This window comes from Schistocerca americana, chromosome 1 (genome assembly GCF_021461395.2).
Source record: "Schistocerca americana isolate TAMUIC-IGC-003095 chromosome 1, iqSchAmer2.1, whole genome shotgun sequence".
In the NCBI taxonomy this organism is placed as follows: domain Eukaryota; kingdom Metazoa; phylum Arthropoda; class Insecta; order Orthoptera; family Acrididae; genus Schistocerca; species Schistocerca americana.
Genome location: NC_060119.1, coordinates 1036459320 through 1036481937, shown reverse-complemented (window position 1 = coordinate 1036481937; position 22618 = coordinate 1036459320). Strand labels below are relative to the sequence as shown.

Below are 22618 nucleotides of genomic sequence, written 5' to 3'. Positions count from 1 at the left end.
CTTGGAGAAATCACAATCCAATAATTTTTATGGCCTCAGTGTACAGCGAGTCTTGGAGAAACTACACTAAAGAAAGAACTAGAGAAATTTGCGTAGGTATAAGATTTAACAAAATAGACAAAACATACGATTTAACAAAGAATATTTACAACAAGAAATGCATATTTATAGAAACAAAACTGAAACACTATATCCCTATGGTGCGATCAGAATGTTTATATGGATGTGAACGCATAACGATGAAGTATGAGCTTGACAGAATATAGGTACCTGGAAGACGGATTCTTAGAAACATAACAGCTCCAAAATGAGAAGTAATGAAGATATCTATAAAAATATAGAGAAAATATCAGAAGTAATGGCTAAAGGAATACCTCTACTGAATGAATGAGAGCAGGCCAATGAAATAAATGTTCCTATATTTCTGGAAGAAGAAATCGATAACAGCGTGATTTACATAAATAAGGTAATAACTAGAAAGAAATAACACCACACAATCTAAAGTAACAGACAGAAACATTTTTGAGAATTAAAAGCGAAATTTAGGAAGTTTTCAATACAGAAGAAATAATAAATAGGGAACAACACAGACAGAAGAAAGGAAAAGACAACGTGGGAAGAAGATGGAGGAGTAATAGAAAAATAAGAAACAACAAAAAGCTGGTCAATTCGAAAATAAAAATTAAAACATAAACATAAAGACAGGAAATATTGTGGGGTTGCAAAGGGGGGTACCGTGTACAAAAATGTTGGTAGCCACTAGTCAACAGTGTCCTCCAGCAGTCAGTAGAGCTGAATTGTGGTCAGGTGAAACCATTTCAGGCAGTCTCCCGTCAACATCACACACATTTCTTTAATGCAGTATGCCGTCCTACAGGAAGGTTTCCTACAACTCATGTTGAAATAGGAAGAAGGATCTAGCCGCCATGCCATCAATATTCTTTTAATCATCAGTGTTGTTTGAGGCCATCTTCTCATCTTTTTATTTCTATGTACTTAGTATATTTACATCCTAGAAAATTTGTTCTATTTAATCTTTTTGTGTGCTGTTGTGGTTTTCCTTCTACTGTTCTAAGTTGTGGTGACTGTTTCAACACTTTTTCACTTCTTGTGGTAAGGATCTGTTCTGTTCTTCCTACTAATTCTTCATTTTCTGGTATTTCTGTCCAATTGATACCAAATGTTTCCAATTTCTTCTTGTGTGTCTAATGTTACACTTTTGCTTCCATGTAATGATATGTTACGGAGGTATAGTTTAAGAAATTTTTCCTATATTCCAATATTTCATTTTTTTGAAGAAATATTTCCTCACCTTCAACAGTAGGTTTTTATATAGGCTTTATTTTGCCTATCTTACGCTCTGCTAGTCCTGTGATATGAGAATTTCGTTACTTCTTACATTACAAAGCTTTCTATAGCTCTAATGTCTATAAATTTTGTGTCCGCATTTATATGTACTACTCTTCAGTAGTTCGTTTTCGCCTTGTTTAACGTAAATGCAAATTAAGTGATGTGAAGATCATTTCGTTGAATAGTTTCCGTCAGTGTCCTTAGTTTCAGACAGAAGTCCTATGATGTCAGCAATTCTTTACTAGGGTACCTTTTCCGGCTACGCTGTTATTTCTGTTCAAAAAGGATTTTTCTACCCTTTCGTTCGTACTACCACGTACACCGGCGATAATAATAAGCCGCAGACGTTCCTAAACGCTTATTCAAGACGAACTTGTTTTTTTTTCAATCCTCCAATTATAATATTACCATCCAATGTTGGTAACCGTTCTATATTCACAGTCCCTATTCTTTACTCGCACTTTAGCGCGATTGTGAAAATAATTCATAGCTTTGAAACTGTAGATAACAAATTAATAATAATAATAAAATATGGCCAATTATATTTCCCTACTTTATGGGTTACTTGAGCCCTACACCTGGACCAAATATCACTATGCACTGCACTGTAGTGTTTTCACAACGCACCTATGTCGTCAAAACGCAGCAAAATACACTACTGGCCATTAAAATTGCTACATCAAGAAGAAATGCAGATGATAAACGGGAATTCATAAGACAAATAGAACTGACATGTGATTACATTTTCACGCAATTTGGGTGCATAGCTTGGTTGGCGTGTACAGGTACAGATGCCGATGCAGCTTCAACACGATACCACAGTTCACCAAGAGTAGTGACGGGCGTATTGTGACAAGCCAGTTGGTCGGCCACCATTGACCAGACGTTTTCAATTGGTGAGAGATCTGGAGAATGTGCTGGCCAGGGCAGCAGTCGAACATTTTCTGTACCCAGAAAGGCCCGTACAGGACATGCAACATGCGCTCGTGCATTATCCTGCTGAAATGAAAGGATCGCAGGGATGGAATGAAGGGTAGAGCCACGGGTCGTAACACATCTTAAATGTAACGTCCACTGTTCAAAGTGCCGTCAATGCGAACAAGAGGTGACCGAGAAGTGTAACCAATGGCACCCCATACCATCACACCGAGTGATACGCTAGTATGGCGATGACGAATACACGCTTCCAATGTGCGCTCAACGCGATGTCGCCAAACACGGATGCGACCATCATGAGGCTGTAAACAGGGCCTGGATTCATCCGAAAAAATGACGTTTTGCCACTCGTGCACCCAGGTTCGTCGTTGAGTACACCGTCGCAGGCGCTCGTATCTGTGATGCAGCGTCAACGATAACCGCAGCCATTGTCTCCGAGCTGATAGTCCATGCTGCTGCAAACGTCGTCCAACTGTTCGTGCAGATGGTGGTTGTCTTGCAAACGTCCCCATCTGTTGACTCAGGGATCGAAATGTGGCTGCACGATCCGTTACAGCCATTCGGATAAGATGCCTGTCTTCTCGACTGTTAGTGATACGAGGCCGTTGGGATCCAGCACGGCGTTCTGTATTACCCTCCTGAACCCACCGATTCCATATTCTGCTAACAGTCATTGGATCTCGACCAACGCGAGCAGCAATGTCGCGATACGATACCCGCAATCGTGATAGGTTACAATCCGACCTTTATCAAAGTCGGAAACGTGATGGTACGCATTTCTCCTCCTTGCACGATGCATCACAACAACGTTTCACCAAGCAACGCCGGTCAACTGCTGTTTGTGTATGAGGAATCGGTTCGAAACTTTCCTCATGTCAGCACGTTGTAGGAGTCGCCACCGGCGCCAACCTTGTGTTAATGCACTGAAAAGTTAATCATTTGCATATCACTGCATCTTCTTTCTGTCGGTTAAATTTCGCGTCTGTAGCACGTCATCTTCGTGGTGTAGCAATTTTAATGGCCAGTAGTGTACCTAAGAATCCTGGACGAAACAGCGTATGATGGTGAGTCACCTTCTCTGCCCTGAGCGTTAGAACCAGTAGGCGGCAGACTGAAACGCAGTAATTGTAGATCGTGCCAGATAGTGACTGCGGCAGCAATAAATGAACAATCTGCTACAGCTACCTGCAACGGACGAGAGCCACAGCCTGTGAGGCTTGAGCAGGAGCACGCCGGCGAAGACAGCGTACAGCAGGCTCTTCTTCCAGCGGTCCAGCCACAGCACGCAGTCCCAGCATCGGAACACGGGGCTGTACTCGTTCCTGCAACAACAACGACGTCGTTCCAGTAAACATCCGTCTGGGCAATATTTTAACAAATGATTCAAATGGCTCTAAGCACAATGGGACTTAACATCTGAGGTCATCAGTCTCTTGACTTAGAACTACTTAATCCCACCTAACTTAAGGACAACACAAACATCCATGCCTGAGGCAGGATTCGAACCTGCGACCGTAGCAGCAGCGCGGTTCTGGAGTGACGCGCCTAGAACCGCTCGGCCACAGCGGCCGGCAATATTTTAATAGCTCTAACAGTAACACCAAACAAGTATGCACATGTAGAGCCACCCTATAAAACAAAATCAGGTGGATAAACAGAAATTTAAACTAGTCTAATGTAGAAGAGGGGGAAGCCCTGTGAGACTATGTTACTGACATGGCGGCTATTTTGCGTGCCGTCATTTTGGATGAAAATCATAATTTTCTAGTACACTAGCGGGGAAAAAAATAGTGCACTCTTTTATAGAGTTTCAATTCACTCAAGATTTATTGTTGCAACACTGCATACGGAGTACATGAAATGATTACATTTACAGACCAATAGGACAAGAGGTTCTGTGGTTAATGTTAACAACCCACGCTGAAACCCATATTAGTACGTGGGGTAGCCTCCAGGGGCGGTAAGAGCTGAGTCTGGGATCCAGTCGATCGTATAAATGGCGAATACTGTCCTGGGACACGTTACGCCACGCCTGCTCGAGCGGTTCACATTGTTCTACGAGAGTCGTTGGTTGACGAGTAGCACGAGGCGCTTCTCGTCTCATCACATCTCATACATGCTCGATTGGAGACAAGTCCGGAGATCGTGAGGCAGGGAAGTTTCTGCAAATATTGCAGAGCACGTTGAGCTTTAAGGAAAGTGTGCGGACGAGCACACCTTCCTCTTGCAAGAACGGCAAATAACAGGTCGAACAACATTATGCATTGTATCCAAGGTTCTCGGGTGTCCAGCCGGATCCGATCGTCGAAGTTCCACGATATTTCGGCGAAAAACCGTTCCGCCATCATCAGGTGGTTTTCGCCGAAATATCGTGGAACTTCGGCAATCGGATCCGGTTGGACACCCAAGAACCTTGGATACCGGGAAAGCCTCAGATCAAACATTATGCATGTACCGAGAGCTGGTTAGCATCCTATCAACAAACACCAAAGGTAAACGAGGTTTGTAGCTTATCGGACTCGATACCGTGGACCTGGGGTGGGGACAAAGTGTCTTGGACGAATGTACTCAAGCGGACACTGCTCAACAGGTCAGTGTCGTATGCGCAAACGACCATCACTTGCCTGCACGCAGAACCTGCTTTCATCGCTGACGACCAAAGCGCCCCATTCCATCTTCCAAGTGATCCTTTGATGGCGCCAGTAGAGGAGTGCACGTCTATGCCGTGATGTGAGTGGAAGGCTAACTAGAAGTGTGCGAGGCCGTAGTCCAGCTTCTAATAATCGGTTAACAACAGTTCGTGTTGACACATCTCGGCTCACAAGCCCTCTTATTTCTACTGTGGTAGCTGTACGACCTGCACTGCTGCCCTTACAATACGACGATCCTGGAGGGCGCCTTTGCTGCGTGGACGTCCAGAACCTCGTCTACGGGAGTGAGACCTGGTCATTAAGGAAGGCAGGATTTGGTTACGATTGTGGACGGGGCCCGAATCAATTGCTATTGGTTTTAATAAATAATTAAGCCAATAAGGTCGCAATCAGACTTTTAAGGCACGTAACCACAATCACGGCTGAAGGCCTTTAACGCGAAAAATGGCAGTTATTTAAAATTTAACAAATTCGTAAGATACAGACAGCAAAGGTGAGGAAATGTACACTGCCATTACATACACTAACCCCCAGGGCAGGTAACTGGGGCGTTACCGGCCACAAGACAGAAAAGTACGCTGGTTGAACATAACAATGTAAGAAGCTGAAAATAGTAAATAGTAATTAGAAGCTCAGGAAGGCTAGTCAGATCCGCCTTCCACAGGTACTCCACTAGCTGATTTTCGCCTCGGCGACACTACTACGAGCAGCAACACGAACCCAAGTCACTGGAGAGTCGCGAGATTACATAATGGTGGAGGTCGGACTTTAAGGAGATGGGACCTGGATAAACTGACTAAACCAGAGGTTGTACAGGATCAAGTAGGTAAAAAGAGGAGGGCTCGTAGAAATCCTTGGGTAACAGAAGAAATTCTAAATTTAATTGATGAAAGTAGAAAATATAAAAATGCAGTAAATGAAGCAAGCAAAAAGAAATACAAAAGTCTCAAAAATGAGATCGACAGGAAGTGCAAAATGGCTAAGCAGGGATGGCTGGAGGACAAATGTAAGGATGTAGAGGTTTATCTCACTAGGGGTAAGATAGATACTGCCTACAGGAAAATTAAAGAGACCTTTGGAGATAAGAGAACGACTTGTATGAATATCAAGAGCACAGATGGAAACCCAGTTCTAAGCAAAGAAGGGAAAGCAGAAAGGTGGAAGGAGTATATAGAGGGGCTATACAAGGGCGAAGTACTTGAGGACAATATTATGGAAATGGAAGAGGATGTAGATGAAGATGAAATGGGAGATACGATACTGCGTGAAGAGTTTGACAGAGCACTGAAAGACCTGAGTCAAAACAAGGCCCCCGGAGTAGACAACATTCCATTGGAACTACTGACGGCCTTGGGAGAGCCAATCCTGACAAAACTCTACCATCTGGTGAGCAAGATGTATGAAACAGGCGAAATACTCTCAGACTTCAAGAAGAATATAATAATTCCAATCCCAAAGAAAGCAGGTGCTGACAAATGTGAAAATTACGAACTATCAGTTTAATAAGTCACAGCTGCAAAATACTAACGCAAATTCTTTACAGACGAATGGAAAATCTGGTAGAAGCCGACCTCTGGGAAGATCAATTTGGATTTCATAGAAATAATGGAACATGTGAGGGAATACTGACCCTACGACTTATCTTAGAAAATAGATTAAGGAAAGTAAACCTACATTTCTACCATTTGTAGACTTGGAGAAAACTTTTGACAATGTTGACCGGAATACTCTCTTTCCAATTCTGAAGGTGGCAGGGGTCAAGTACAGGGAGCGAAATACTATTTACAATTTGTACAGAAACCAGATGACAGTTATAAGAGTCGAGGGACATGAAAGGGAAGCAGGGGTTGGGAAGGGAGTGAGACAGTGTTGTAGCCTCCCCTCAATGTTATTCAATCTGTATATTGAGCAAGCAGTAAAGGAAACAAAAGAAAAATTCGGAGTAGGTATTAAAATCCATGGAGAAGAAATAAAAACTTTGAGGTTCGCCGATGACATTGTCATTCTGTCAGAGACAACAAAGGATTTGGAAGAGCAGATGACCGGAATGGATAGTGTCTTGAAAGGAGGATATAAGACGAATATCAACAAAAGCAAAAAGAGAATAATGGAATGTAATCGAATTAAATCGGGTGATACAGAGGGAATTAAATCAGGAAATGAGACACTAATAGTAGTAAAGGAGTTTTGCTATTTTGGGAGCAAAATAACTGATGATGGTCGAAGTAGAGAGGATATAAAACGTAGACTGGCAATGGCAAGGTAAGCGTTTCTGAAGAAGAGAAATTTTTTATCATCGAGTATAGATTTAAGTGTCAGGAAGCCGTTTCTGAAAGTATTTGTATGGAGTGTAGCCATGTATGGAAGTGAAAGATGGACGATAAATAGTTTGGACGAGAAGAGAATAGAAGCTTTCGAAATGTGGTGCTACAGAATAATGCTGAAGATTAGATGGGTAGATCACATAACTAATAAGGATGTGTTGAACAGAACTGGGGAGAAGAGGAGTTTGTGGCACTACTTGACTAGAAGAAGGGATCGGTTGGTAGGACATGTTCTGAGGCATCAAGGGATCACCAATTTAGTATTGGAGGGCAGCGTGGAGGGTAAAAATCGTATAGGGAGACCAAGACATGAATACACTAAGCAAATTCAGAATGATGTAGGTTGCAGTAGGTACTGGGAGATGAATAAGCTTGCACAGCATAGAGTAGCATGGAGAGCTGCATCAAAGCAGTCTCAGGACTGAAGACCACAACAACAACAACGGAGGTTTCTCTACGCGAATTGCAATGCACTCAACTTAAACATGCAGGATCCGGCTTCGACGAGGTCGTGCACCCCTGTGACCACTGCCTTTCGATCCAGCAGTCCATACACGCCGTGTGTCTCGCATTGTGCGAACCTCGCTACTCCTCTTCCCCAACCGAACTCCATACTCAGACCACACGAAGAAGCACCAGGTCGCCCCAAAGATAGTGCAGCAGAACTACATATCGATAAGTGCCGCTGCTGCCACTAGTGGACAGGCATCGCTTACGAAACCGAGTGGCGCCAGTAAACACGATAAGTAGACAAACAACACAACCATGGCTACTAAACGATACGGTCTGGCAGAAACCTACACACGGCACCAACGCGAGCCGCAGCACGGCTCAGGGAGAGAGAATGTTCACGTGAGTTATGACAACGTTCCATTTTTATCATTTATTTTCGACCTGTTGTAATGTCCGACCATCATATAGCACACCTTTCTCTCAGGATTGGGTACAGGTATCGTATGGAACTTAGCATCACTTGTTAAGGCATACGATCCCTCCATTCTGTACAAAATAGAGGCTTCCAAGTCAGTTAGTCTCCGTGGCATGGATGGGTGCTTGCTTCACGCGTTTTCCATTTGTCTGTGAGCATTCCCTGCTACACGGTGGGCGCTGATGGCGCTCTGCTAGCCGTGTGCCACTACGCTATCAGTTGGAGGGCGACGTTGAAAGTATTCTTAACATATTAACTGCCCACCTGGTGGCATATGCCCTATCGGATCCAAATCGACGTCCTCTAATTATTTTTTGTGGCACTATATAAAGGGTATGTGACTAATCGGACTTATGGAGAATTACACGAGAAGAACTATGGTACACTTCGTTCGAGAACAGCCTGATTCATTCTCCAGTTGTGACCGATGTTTCTTATTAACGGTTGACGTGATAACTGACGGCGATAACGCAAGCCTAACACATTGAGATGTCCCTGATATCTGGAAGAGAAGCACCAGTTTCATCACAGAGGATTTCAGTAAGCTCCACCTAGTCAGAACATCTCAAGAAATTCCGTAAAACTGGCTTTGTCGCAGGCCGAAAGCTGGACGATCGAAAACGGCTACGTATGAGGCAACGTCAATTGCTGTTCTGACATTATATAAGTGAAATTGGAATGACATAGCTGCTTTGAGGGTTGAAATAATTCAACAGTTGCACTTGAAAATTTGTGCCTGACAGGAAATCGAACCGAGATACTCCGCTTCTCTGGAACGATTGCTTAACCCCCTCGGCCACCCGGACACGCTTGATGTCGACCACTGCTCCCTACTGATGTTGTGACCCGTTCATTTTCCCCATTTCTAGCAGCCTAGCTGTATTCCCGCAAGGGGACGAACGGTAATATGCATTTGCATTGAAATAGTCATGCCCGTCGAGGTGTATGTATACGACTATACAGACATGTCCGAAAGAATGTACACATATACATATAATTGTATCAGTTAGTAAGACTTCAGAGCGATGTACTTGCAGTATCTCGCAGGTCACTTGGTTCAGCCGAATATCAATAATGAAAATTTTGGCCGCACCAAAATGGCACCTTAACAAAATTCAAAAGTTACAACATCTCACTGGAGACAACCCAGATGGTCGTGTTTAGTTCGCAGATTGGGTAACAGCCAACATGGACGGAAACCCGTCTTTCCCCTGTGATGTACTCTATAAGGATTAAATTAACTTCTATGTGAACGGAGAGGTAAATAAACAGAGACACAGCTACTAGTTAGATGTCAACCCTCGCTTGATGGATCAAAGGTGGTTGTTGCATCTAAAGAGACGGTTTCACGTGGATTGTGGGATCCACTTATTCTTGGGCTCTTCTTAATTTAGAGTATATTAAGAGCTGTGTTAGAGGAAGGCGTGCTGTCGTCGCTTCTGGCTGAAAACGAAGCACTTCTAATTTTCTTTCAGCGTGATGGTACCCACGTCATTATAGGTTAGTGGTCCGGGTATACCTGGATATCTAGTTTCCGCGGAGATGGATAGGTCGCAGAAGCCGGTGGAACGGCCGCCATATTCCCCAGCTTTAAGTCCATTAGATTGCTCTCTGTGGGAATATGTTAAGGGAATTGTGCACGCCACAGGAGAGCGTTGTTGATACTTATGCTCGCATTCCGGTACATGTATTGGTCAAATTCCGCTAGGAGCGGCTGAATCGGATAACAACAACCTTACGGTGTCCTGGACATCCCTGCTACGCACAACTAGGACGCCTTGGGCCCAGCTTTGACCAATATCCGTTTGTTGGTGGTGTATCGGTTATCACTGATCACGTTGACAATCCAATATATTCGATGCCTCATCGATTTGATGCCACAATGCATAGCTAAGTCATCAGGTAAAAGTCTCTAATTGAATATAGCGCGATTATTCTTCACGCAAAACCGCATCGAATTTCCGCCATGCCGGCACAGATTAATGTAGTTTCTTTCGTCAGTTTCCCGCTTGGATGATAATAACATCAGAATTTCTTGATGACTCAGTTTCATTTATAGAAAATTAATGTGCTTCTCCTGGCCACGAAGAAGAAGTAAAAGATTTGTGTGCCTTTTGGTTCAGTACGCGCGAAAGATCATGAAACACGCAACATATGCGACGTTAACGTCGGTTTTTGAATATGCAATGCAGGCTTCCTAAGCGCTCACTTTCTTCCAAACCGATATTTAAAGGAAAAGCAATACTTTTCTCCTTTTTTTTGGCTGCAAGAGCGTGTGCAATTAATTACCGCCCGAGGGTTTCACAGTACTGCAATCAAACCGAATCAGTGAGTAATGGAGGAATATGAAGGAGCTAAAATGTAAAATTTGCTCTCAAGACGTCAGGTTAGCTTTTAAAAGCAGACTCAAGTGCTAAGACTTTTTATGAATCTAGAGGATGGAAATTAAAAAGCATTTTATTTCTCTTTTTACCTGTAAATTCTCAACGAAAGGATCTTTTAAAAGGCAAACACACTTTAATGAAAATGTTAAAGCAAACTTAAAGCCCGTTTGCTCTGATGATATTAATACCGAAGTACTTGTGTGTAAAGCGCTAGGTCAGTTTAAGTTTATGATTGCTTCTGTTTTTATGTGTCTTTAATATAAATTGTATTTCTTTGAAAAATATTTAGACACTCAGCTTATTAAGTATTTTTCCGTTGGTTTTCTTTATTATACTTCGGAGCCAATAATAGCGCTACAAAGGAGGAACAATGCCAACAACTTCTTCACAGGCTTCGCTCTTCTGTTCAATTTTTTATGAAAATCTTATGAAGCAGCATTATGAAACGAGCATTACACACTTACCAGCCAGAACATTATTATCACTGACGTACTATCGACATAAAGCCTTCCAGGCGATATAATCGACACCTGGCGAGGAATGACTGCTAGACATACGCACGCTGTATGTAGTACACTACTGGTCATTAAAATTGCTACACCACGAAGATGACGTGCTACAGACGCTAAATTTAACCGACAGGAAGAAGATGCTGTGATATGCAAATCATTAGCTTTTCAGAAAATTCACAAAACGTTGGCGCCGGTGGCGACACCTACAACGTGCTGACATGAGGAAAGTTTCCAATCGTTTTCAAATACACAAACAGCAGTTGACCGGGATTGACTGGTAAAACGTTGTTGTGATGGTTCGTGTAAGGAGGAGAATTGCTTACCATCACGTTTCCGAGTTTGATAAATGCCGGATTGTAGCCTATCGCGATTGCGGTTTATCGTATCGCGACATTGCTGCTCGCGTTGGTCGAGATCCAATGACTGTTAGCAGAATATGGAATCGGTGGGCTCAGGAGGGTAATACGGAACGCCGTGCTGGATCCCAACGGCCTTGTATCACTAGCAGTCGAGATGAAAGCATCTTATCCGCATGGCTGTAACGGATCGTGCAGCCACGTCTTGATCCCTGAGTCAACAGATGGGGATGTTTGCAAGACAACAACCATCTGCACGAACAGTTGGACGACGTTTGCAGCAGCATGGACTATCGGCTGACGAACCTGGGTGCACGAATGGCAAAACGTCATTTTTTCGGATGAATCCAGGTTCTGTTTACAGCATCATGATGGTCGCTTCCGTGTTTGGCGACATCGCGGTGAACGCACATTGAAAGCTTGTATTCGTCATCGCCATACTGGCGTATCACTCGGCGTGATGGTATGGGGAGCCATTGGTTACACGTCTCCGTCACCTCTTATTCACATTGACGGCATTTTGAACAGTGGACGTTACATTTCAGATGTGTTACGACCCGTGGCTCTACCCTTCATTCGATACCTGCGAAATCCTACATTTCAGCAGGATAATGCACGACCGCATGTTGCAGGTCCTGTACGGGCCTTTCTGGATACAGAAAATGTTCGACTGCTGCCCTGACCAGCACGTTCTCCAGATCTCTCACCAATTGAAAATTTCTGGTCAATGGTGGCCGAGCAACTGGCTCGTCACAATACGTCAGTCACTACTCTTGATGAACTGTGGTATCGTGTTGAAGCTGCATGGGCAGCTGTACCTATACACGCCTTCCAAGCTCTGTTTGACTCAATGCCCAGGTGTATCAAGGCCATTATTACGGCCAGAGGTGGTTGTTCTGGGTACTGATTTCTCAGGATCTATGCACCCAAATTGCGTGAAAATGTAATCACATGTCAGTTCTAGTATAATATATTTGTCTAATGAATACCCGGTTATCATCTGCATTTCTTCTTGGTGTACTAATTTTAATGGCCAGTAGTGTAGTACCAAGTGAACGTGCTGTCGATGTGTAGATTGGGGAAGGCCCGCGATCTATCTTAGGTTGACCGAGGGCAGATTGTGATGGCACAGAGGCTTGGCACGAGCACTTCGGAAACTGCACAACGTGTCGGGTGTTCGAGGAGTGCTGTGGTGAGTGTCTTCAACACATGGCGAAACCGATGTGAGTCACGTCCAGACGTCGTGGAGTTGGGCAGCCACCAATCGTTACAGATGTCGAACTTCGTAGCCTGTCCAGACTGGTAAAGCATAACAAGTGGCGAATTGTGGTGGAACTAACATCGAACTATAATGCTGGGGAGAGTAGAAGTGGGTGTGAACACACAGTACACCGATCACTCCTAACGATGGGCCTCAACAGCCGACGACCCATGCATGTGCCAATGTTAACGCTACGGAAATGGGAACTACGGCTGAAATGGGCACGTGACTATCGGCACTGGACGTTAGCGCAGTGGCAGAGCGTTGCGTGGTCTGATGAATCCCGATACCTTCTTCATCATGCCGAAGGGAGGGCGCGAAATTGTCTTTTTTCATGGGAACAGCTCCATGACACCTGTACTGTGCGCAGAGACAAGCTGACGGCGGCTCCTCTGTTCCCAGGGGAACATTTGCGTTTGCATCCGTGGGTTCAGCGGACCTCGTGCAAAGCACTACGACGGCTAAGGAGTATCACACACTGGTTGCAGTCCACGTACACACCGCCATGACGATTATGTTTTCCGAAGGCAGTAGCATTTTCAACAACTTAATGCGAGAAGTCACAAGGCCAGGAGTGTGTTGGAGTTGTTCGAAGAGTGCAGTGGCGAGTTCCGGTTGATGTGCTTGTCCCCCAGCTAGCCATATCTGAACCCCATCGAACACATCTGGGATGTGATTGAATGTGGCGTCATAACTCATCGCCCCCCTCCCAGGAATTACGAGAATGAGGGACTCATGTCTGCAGATGTGTACCAAATCCCTCCAGCGACCTACTAAGGCCTCATTGCTTCCTTACAAACATGTATCGCTGCTGTTATCCGTGCCAAAGGTGGACATACAGGCTATTAGGTAGGTGGTAATAATGTTCATTCTGATCAGTGTATATCATGTCAACAGTTTCACCGTATGTGACGACTTCACGACAACGATGCGTATTTAAGAGGCATGATGCGAAAACATGATAAGAAATTAACTTTTCATAACTGGGATTCACAGTCATGTGAAATTATTTGAAAGCCAGTGACTGTAAACTTTTTATTTCCACTATCAAAATTTCGGCCTTAGGCCACTATCAATTGCAGATGTTTTGGCTTTAAGTATAGACCTGGCTTAAAGCCAAAACATCTGCACTTCATAATAGCCTAAGGCCGAAATTGCAATAGTGGAAATAAAAAGTTTAAGAGTCACTGGCATAAACATGAAGTCTTTCAAAATGATAAGAAATGTACTACAGATTTCCCGGTAGTGTAATGACTATATTCGGAGATTATACAATGATAGATGTACTTTGATTAAAAGAAGGGCAAAAATATTACAGGTTGTCGTGCCGTTGAGAATGAGATCGTTAAAGACTTTTAAGAAGGGCAATTAAATCTGCCGCCACGGTCTTTCTAAAGGATCCACCCCACTATTCAGTAAGAGTGAATTAGGAGAATCGGGAAAAACATCAGGAAGGTCTGATGAATATTCTTGCGAAGCCCTAAATCACTGCTTCGCTTTGCTCTGGATAATTCTATGAACTGAGTCACAGTATGTTCTTTCCTTCGTTTCGCATAGCTTATTGGAAAGGGTAAATTCAAAACATAAACATAAACAGAAACATAAGGTATACTAATAAACTTCCACAAACTAACAGAATGGCGTTACACTGTTACACCTACATAGTCAGGTATAGTGCAAAACTATTTCAGAACTTGACGTTACGTATGCGTTCACGCCAAGTGAAATGAGATGTGAAGATAAGGGAGGTAGATGGACGTGGATGTTTCGAATTAGGCATGCTGGCATTCGTATGAAGTGGTTTACGGATGCCACAGAAATAGGAAGGTCTGTCAGATAGCCGAGTCCTGGTTCTCGCAAATTCAATTCCCGTGTTTACAGCGCTATGCATCTCTATGTGACACGCGTTTTCACAACAAAAAGATATATGCAAAGAGCCAAAAATTGGGAAAAATATTTCGTATCTAATTTAAACCATTTTACTGAGTATAACAACTGTCGACAGTTATTCACCTACAGGAGACATCATGATAATTGCGAGGACAGGCTTAACTACTGCTCGACTTAAAAAAAAAAGACCAAAACTGGCAGAAAGACAGAGCTTTTTAAGCTCCTAAAGAATTTGAAAACAAAGGTTGAGCTTTTTAAGCAAAGTTCCACCATTTGACTGTACATGTCGTTTATTCTACTGTACAAACATGATTTCAGCCTTCGGCCATTTTCAGTTACCACAATTCGGAATGTGATCAGATTTCTATAAATGTAGTCATCGTCGAAATATCGAATAATATTATTACGACGATGACTTCGTTTATACAAGGCTGATCATGCACAACATTGTTATGCTCGAAAATGGCCGAATGCCGAAATTATGAATGTGCAGTAGAATAAACAATCAATACAGTCAAATGGCGGAACTTTGGTTTAGAAAGTATTATGTGACTGTGGCCCCAAACCACATTGTTTTAGCTGACGAGTGAAGGTGCGATAGGATGTTCATCAAACTAGGAACGTGTGTGCAGACCTGGACCCAAACCGATGTACGAGGAACTCCTCCAGAGTATCACAGAGCCACATATCACACGGCGTGTTGAACACCTCACTGGGGCGGGGGGGGGGGGGGGGGGGGGGGGGAGGGAGGGAGGGGGCGTTGGTGCACTAGACGCCTCGGATCATTTGAAAAGAGGTAGAGTCGTGACTCGTCGGACTACACTACACGCCACTGTCCACTTTCTGTGTTGTTTGGCCCTCTGGAGACGTGCACCCTTATGTGGAGCTGCGGCAAACGGCGTTTCCTGAAGTGCTCGATACCAAATGTACGTTGCATGCAGTTGCTTTCACAATCTTCACTGTGAAACTGGTTAGAGGAACCTGCATTCTCTGACGGTAACAGTTCCTGTACGGTTTGAAACCGATTGCCACTGGCAAAGAGTGACACTCGACTCCGGTCCCAAATGATTGGAATATTTTGACCACCACTGTTCTTATTTTGTGTTACACGTGCTACAATTTTCCTGGTAGACATTTTGAACAATCTGTGTTAGTACAAATCGGGCAACGTCAGTCGTGGCGTGGTTATGGGCACATCCAAGCACGATAGCTCCTAAATCTAACCTCCATCTCGCGCTAATTTCATACAACCGAATGGCACCTACAATAATTTCACCGTCGTGAATTACGTCAGAGAGGTTCACTAACAAATGACGTAATTAGAACCAACTTTTCATAGCGTTTCCTGACCTTGCAGTTTGGTGGTTCATTCAGAGCTTTCGATGACTTTCACAGCCATAATCATCAGCGCTAAATTTATTTACGTTTATATACATTTTAATTAGTGAGTCGTGCTTCGGCACTTGTTTGCGCCGTTGACAGGTTGGCGCCGTGTATTCGGATTGTGACCTCTAGTTTTCTTAGTGCGTTCACTGGCGCCACTACGTTTGCTCGCTTTGTCTGTCTATGAGTGGCAGCAGCGGCTTTTATCGATACCGAGTACTGTGGTACTATCTATGGAGCGATCTCTAGTATTTCCGGGTCGTCGTGTGTCGGGGTTCGGTTGAGACGGAGGACCAGTGAGGTCTGGAGGACCAGTGAGGTCCGCACAGCCCCAGGACTCGCCGGAACAGCTGGCAATACATGAACTACTCGATAGACGGATGTGGTCGCGAGAGTGCACGACCACGCCAAGGACCGGATTCAGCTAGTTTAAGTTGAATGGATCATTAAATCCGAGTAGTGAAACTGCCACCATTGTGTGTGTGTGTGTGTGTCCGTCCGCCGAAGTGATCTCATGGTAACAAGCTGTTAATTGGCGATTCACACTGGGACGATTATTTTTGCGTTTGAACATGTTCTCTTGTATAATGTTTGTCGTTTTACGACGTCAAGAGAGTAGTCCGCTCATCTGCCTGGCATGGGTTGTTCTATCGTGTAATGGGCTTCGGACGTTAGGTAGATTTTGCGAGAGTGTTGGTCTTGCGTTTAACTGTGACTGATTTGAGTTGCCGTCCTGTTAACTGAGTATAGCACTGGGCTGCCTGTCTCACCTTACTTACTTTTGACGGACTTTTCCAGTCGATCCTTGGAGTACTGTCTGTGGGTCACTCCCTTCTTCATTTCGCCTTATTGTGTCAATTGTCTAAAAAAGAATATTTTGTTTAAATCATTCCTATTGCTTGCGGACTTCAGCCGACAAATAATTCGAATTCTTCTTAATAAGGCCTTCAGCCGTCAGTGCAGCTCGTGTTACCATTTTTTTTAATTTGGTTGTTTTAAAAATTATTTTCTTATTTTTAACGTGTAATTGCCTTCCTCATTTGTAATTCAGGCCTTCAGCTGTTAATTGTGCTGAAGTATTGCTTGTGGCCTTCAGCTAACAAATTATTTGAATTCTTTCTTAATAAGGCCATCAGCCGTCAGTGTAGCTTGTGTTACAGTCAATTTTTTTAAAAATGATTGTTTTTAAAAATTTATTTCCTTAAATAAAGTGTACGTGTTTACTGTGCAACCAACAGTAGCTGCTTAGGCTCCGTCCACACCTTTTCCTGCCTTCCCTAAGTACCACTTTTCAATTAGTTATTTATTTGTCTGTTACTGATTTTGTTAAAAATATTATTTTGACGAAGATCATAAAACTGATATTTGGTTTCAAGCGTTTGAACCGTCATCTTCCGATATGGAAATTTTAATAAGATTATAAGTAAAAACTATTTCGGAATATAACGGCACTGACCAAAAACAATTGTGCAAAAGCTGTTAAGAGTGCATTCCAGAACACAAACTGCGGCACTTGGTCATTATAGTTCTAACTTCCTTAAGGAACTGACACTGCAGATAATGTAAACACATATGGAGAGGATCAAAAGTCAATAACACGAAACTACTTGCAACAACTTTATAATGAAAAACAGACGTATTTACAGCACACACATGAGAAACACCTTCTGTCGCACATGCATCGAGATACGGTCATGATGCCCGACACAGTATCACAGTTAACGGCATCAGAATAGCAGCCACAATGCCTGATTCTGTGTACAAAGGCTCGCAAGTATGAGTATATTGCACAAGCGTCTTTGTCGTATATGACATGAGATACGGTCATCATGCCCGTCCACGGTGTCAGCCAACGTTTACCGGATCAGAGTAGCAAACAGACTGACTGATATTTTGTATCTGGGCTCACACCTTAACAAAACGGCCACCAGGTGGCAGTACAATGTAATGAAGTGGATTGCAATAATTAAAAAAGAGACATATTAAAATAGTAATTTAAAACAACTGATTACCAGTAGTTAGAGCTATAAAATATTACAAATTAACAAAAATCGATCCTCAGTGAGTACATAAAGCTGGCGAGTGACCTGTGCGCCGACGTTGTGCGGCGCCACGCTAACGCTCTCCGATACTATGACAGACACATAGGGACTGTCGCGGTTGATCATGCTGGTTTTGGCCTCCGTACATTGCGGGTTTTCCAAGTCCCATTTGAGCTATCGTGGGACTTGTGGTGGCCGCCTTTAAACCTTACGGCAACGTCGTCAGTCACGTTGGTGAAACGTGGAAGACGGTCGAAGCATACTGTGTCTTCAATGGTGTCCCTCAGATGAAAAGTGAACTTCGCAAACACATGCCTTCCTACTTGATTATTATCGGCTGCTGGAATATGGTCATGTACGGTAGACAGCAGCGCACCTGTTCATGTTGTGGCCGGAAAGGCCATGTCCGTTCTGAATGTCTCAGACGCCGATCGGAGTCGTCGCTCTTCCTGCGGCGCCCACTGTGTTACCTCTGTCTTACGCGCCTGCTAAGCCCCCTCTGACTCAGTCGGTACCGGCGTCAACTCCTCTCGAGGACGCAGTGGACGTTTTCCCTTTCACTCCCGCACTCCTGCCGGAGACAATACATATGAACGATGACCGTCAGCAGGTACAGCTCTCTATCTTGACCCCAAGGTTGTTGATCATGGAGCTGTACCGACCTCCGGTTTTCTGCCTTCCGGCCACATGTCGGACGCCCGCCATCCGACACGGAACAGCATGTTAGGAAGCAACGGTCCCTGAGGAAACGGAAGAGACAAGACCGTACCCATTCTGATGACTGCCTCCGTTGGATGTGCACACAGAATGACGACCCTGCCACTCATGGTGCGCTGTCCTCTGACGCCCTGACACCTGACGACGCGACGTCCTTCCTCGCCTCCCTCTCCAGTCAGCGTCCACCTCCAGACACCGACAGTCCCCCCGCCTGCGTCTGATGCGGTTGCCTCCCCTTCTGTGTCTGTCGCGACATGAGAGCGATCTCTGATAGTATTCCACTGAACCGGTAAATGGCAACGGACGGTGGGCAGTAAGGTTTAGTCAGGAGACCTGTCCCTGCCGACAACAACCACAGCGTTCAATGTTTACAACAGTGTTTCGCTGTTTGTCGGAGATAGGGTCAAATCAGGAAGAAGGAAATCATGAAGGGCGTACCCGAAATTTTCGGACAGAAGACTTGGAGGAAAATGTGATTAACACTGTGTTTCAAAATGGTTAAAATGGCTCAGAGCACTATGAAACTTAACATCTGAGGTCAGCAGTCCCCTAGAACTTGGAACTACTTAAACCTAACTAATGTAAGGACATCACACACATCCATGCCCGAGGCAGGATTCGAACCTGCGACGGTAGCGGTTACTGCCCTTATCACTCACAGTGTGTGCAGGGCTTACTAGCTATAGATTTTCCACGTCAGAAGCAGTTTTGTCACTGGTTTCTTGATCAGGCAACCACGATTCCAGGATTTGTGCCTTCTATCCTGTTCGCAGATGAAGCCACCTTTATGCGAAATGGTACCTTCGACTTTCATGAAAGTCATATGTGGTGGGATAGTATGCAGAACTCACGTGGTATGGTGGCACCGAATCATCAGGATCTGTGAAGCCGGAATGTGTGGGCCGGAAGAATCGGTGACCGTATTTTGGGCCAGTCTTTCTTCCACGTCGCCTAACAGGCCGGAACTATCGGCCTTTCTTGCGCGTGACTTTGCCTCCCCTGCTGGAAGAAGTGCCATTGGTGAATTGAAGGGTTATGTGGCTGTTGCACGATGTTGCATGGGGACATTTCAAAATTATCGTGTATTTAGAGCCCATTCCAGATGTGCAGATACTGGAGCAACGTATTCATGCTGCCTTTAACACTGTTCGGATACAGCGTGCCGATATTTGTGTGTGAGGCAGAAAATGCTTCGGCACGTACACGCATGTGTTGAGGCAGACACATGGAAACCATTTTCGACACATACTGTCTCCTGGGAGGAGACCGACATCTCCAGCGATATAGAAGCAGATATAGACTCAAATCACAATTCAATAGTGATGAAGAGTAGACTGAAGTTAATAGATAAGTCAGGTAGAATCAATAAGCAAAGAAGTACTAAGGAATGAAGAAATCCACTTGAAGTTCTCTATGGCTATAGATACTGTGATAAGGAACAGCTTAGTAGGCAGTTCAGTTGAAGAGGAATGAAAAGCGAAATTCAGGAGACTACAAAAATACGAGTTTGTGAGGAATGAAGTGAACAGACAGAAATGGCTGCGTGAAAATTGCCAAAAATCTCGAAAAAGGAAGGATTATCGGAAGGACTGAATCATCGTATAGGAAAGTCCCGTAGGAAAGTCAAAACTACCTGCGGTGAAGTTAACAGCAAGAGTGGTAGCATTAAGAGTGCAGTGGCAATTCCACTGCTAAATGCACAGGGGTAAGCGGATAGGTGGAAAGAGTACATTTAAGGTCTCTGTGAAGGGGAAGACTTGCCTAATGCGATAGAAGAAGAAACGGGAGTCGATTTAGAAGAGATAGCGGATCGAGTATTGGAATCAAAACTGAAGAGAGCTTTGGATGGTTCAAATGGCTCTGAGCACTATGGGACTTAACATGTGAGGTCATCAGTCCCCTAGACTTAGAACTACCTGAACCTAACTAACCTAAGGACATCACACACGTCCATGCCCGATGCAGGATTCGAACCCGCGACCGTAGCAGCAGCGCGGTTCCGGACTGAAGCGCCTGAACCGCTCGGCCACAGCGGCCGGCAAGAGAGCTTTGGAGGACTTAAGATCAAATAAGGCAGACGCTATAAATAACATTCCGTCAGAATTTCTAAAATAGTTGGGGGAAGTGACAACAAAACCACTATTCCCGTTGATATGTAGAATATATCAATCTGGCGACATACCATATGACTTTCGAAAAAATATCATCTACACAATACCGAAGACAGCAAGAGCTAACAATTGCGAGAATTCTCGCACAGACAGCTTAACAGTTCATGCATCCAAGTTTGCTGACAAGAATAATATACAGAAGACTTGAAGAGAAAATTGAGGATGTGTTAAATGACGATCACTTTGGCTTTAGGAATGGGAAAGGCACCAGAGAGGCAATTCTGACGTTGCGGTTAATAATGGAAGCAAGACTAAAGAAAAATCAAGACACGTTCATAGGATTGATTGACCTGGATAAAGGGTTCGACTGTCTAAAATGGTGCAAGATGTTCGAAATTCTGAGAAAAATATGGGAAAGCTAAAGGGACAGGCGGGTTATATACAATGTACAAGAGCCCAAGAGGGAATAATAAGTGAGGACGACCAAGAACGAAGTACTCGGATTAAAATGGATGTGAGACAGGGATGTTCAATCTATTTATCGAAGAAGCATGATGTAAATAATAGAATGGTTCAAGAATGGAATTAAAATTCAAGATCTAAGGGTATCAATAATACGATTCGCTGATGACGTTGCTATCCTGAGTGAAAGTGAAGGAACATGACCTGCTGAATAGAATAAACAGTCTATTGAGTGTAGAATATGGATTGAGAATAAGTTGAAGAAAGACGAAAGTAATGAGAAGTAGCAGAAATGATAACAGTGAGAAACGTAACATCAGGATTGATGGCCACCAAGTAGATGAACTTAAGGAATTCTGCTACCTAGGCAGCAAAATAACCAATGATTGGCGGAGCTAGCAGGCCATCAAAAGGAGAACTAGCACTGGCAAAAAGGGCATTCCAGGCCAAGAGAAGTGTACTGGTGTAAAACATGGGACTTAATTTGAAGAAGAAATTTCTGAGAATGTATGTTTGGAGCACAGCAGTGTGTGGTATTGAAACATGGACTGTGTGAAAACCAGAAACAGAAGAGAATCGAAACGTTTCAGATACGGTGCTACAGACGGATGTTGAAAATTAGGTGGACTGATGACTGATAAGGTAAGGAATGAGGAGCTTCTGCACAGAATCGGTATGTGGAAAACACTGATACGGAGAAGGGACAGGATGAAACGACATCTGTTGAGACATCAGGGAATGACTTCCATGGTACTAGAGGGAGCTGTAGAGAGCAAAAACTGTGGAGGAAGACAGAGTTTGGAATACATCCAGCAAATAACAGCGGACGTATGCTGCAAGTGCTACTCTGAGATTAAGAGGGTACACAGGAGAGGAATTCGTGGCGGGCCGCATCAAGCTAGTCAGAAGACTCAGTGACACTCTCACCCTACTGCGCCATAACACGAAACGAGCTGCCCTTCTTTGCACTTTTTCGATGTCCTCCGTCAATCCTATCTGGTAAGGATCCCACACCGCGCAGCAATATTCCAACAGAGGACGGACAAGTGTAATGTAGGCTGTCTCTTTAGTGGGTTTGTCGCATCTTCTAAGTATTCTGCCAACAAAGCGCAGTCTTTGTGTCGCCTTCCCCACAATATTATCTATGTAGTCTTTCCAGTTTAAGTTGCTCGTAATTGTAATTCTTAGGTATTTAGTCAAATTGACTGCCCTTAGATTTGTGCGGTTTATCGTATACACAAAATTCATCGGATTTCTTTTAGTACCCATGTGGATGACCACTCACTTTTCTTTGTTTAGTGCTAATTGCCA

At 44.0% G+C, this 22618-nt stretch overlaps 1 protein-coding gene across 1 annotated transcript in view; it reads right to left on the bottom strand.

Annotated features, from left to right (window-relative positions):
• The window catches only part of LOC124549284, a 476650-nt gene that overhangs the window by 52526 nt on the left and 401506 nt on the right, over nucleotides 1–22618 (bottom strand). The window contains exon 4 of the mRNA XM_047125234.1: nucleotides 3472–3608. Within this exon, the coding sequence (XP_046981190.1) occupies nucleotides 3472–3608 (137 nt within the window). The remainder of the gene's footprint in view (nucleotides 1–3471; nucleotides 3609–22618) is intronic.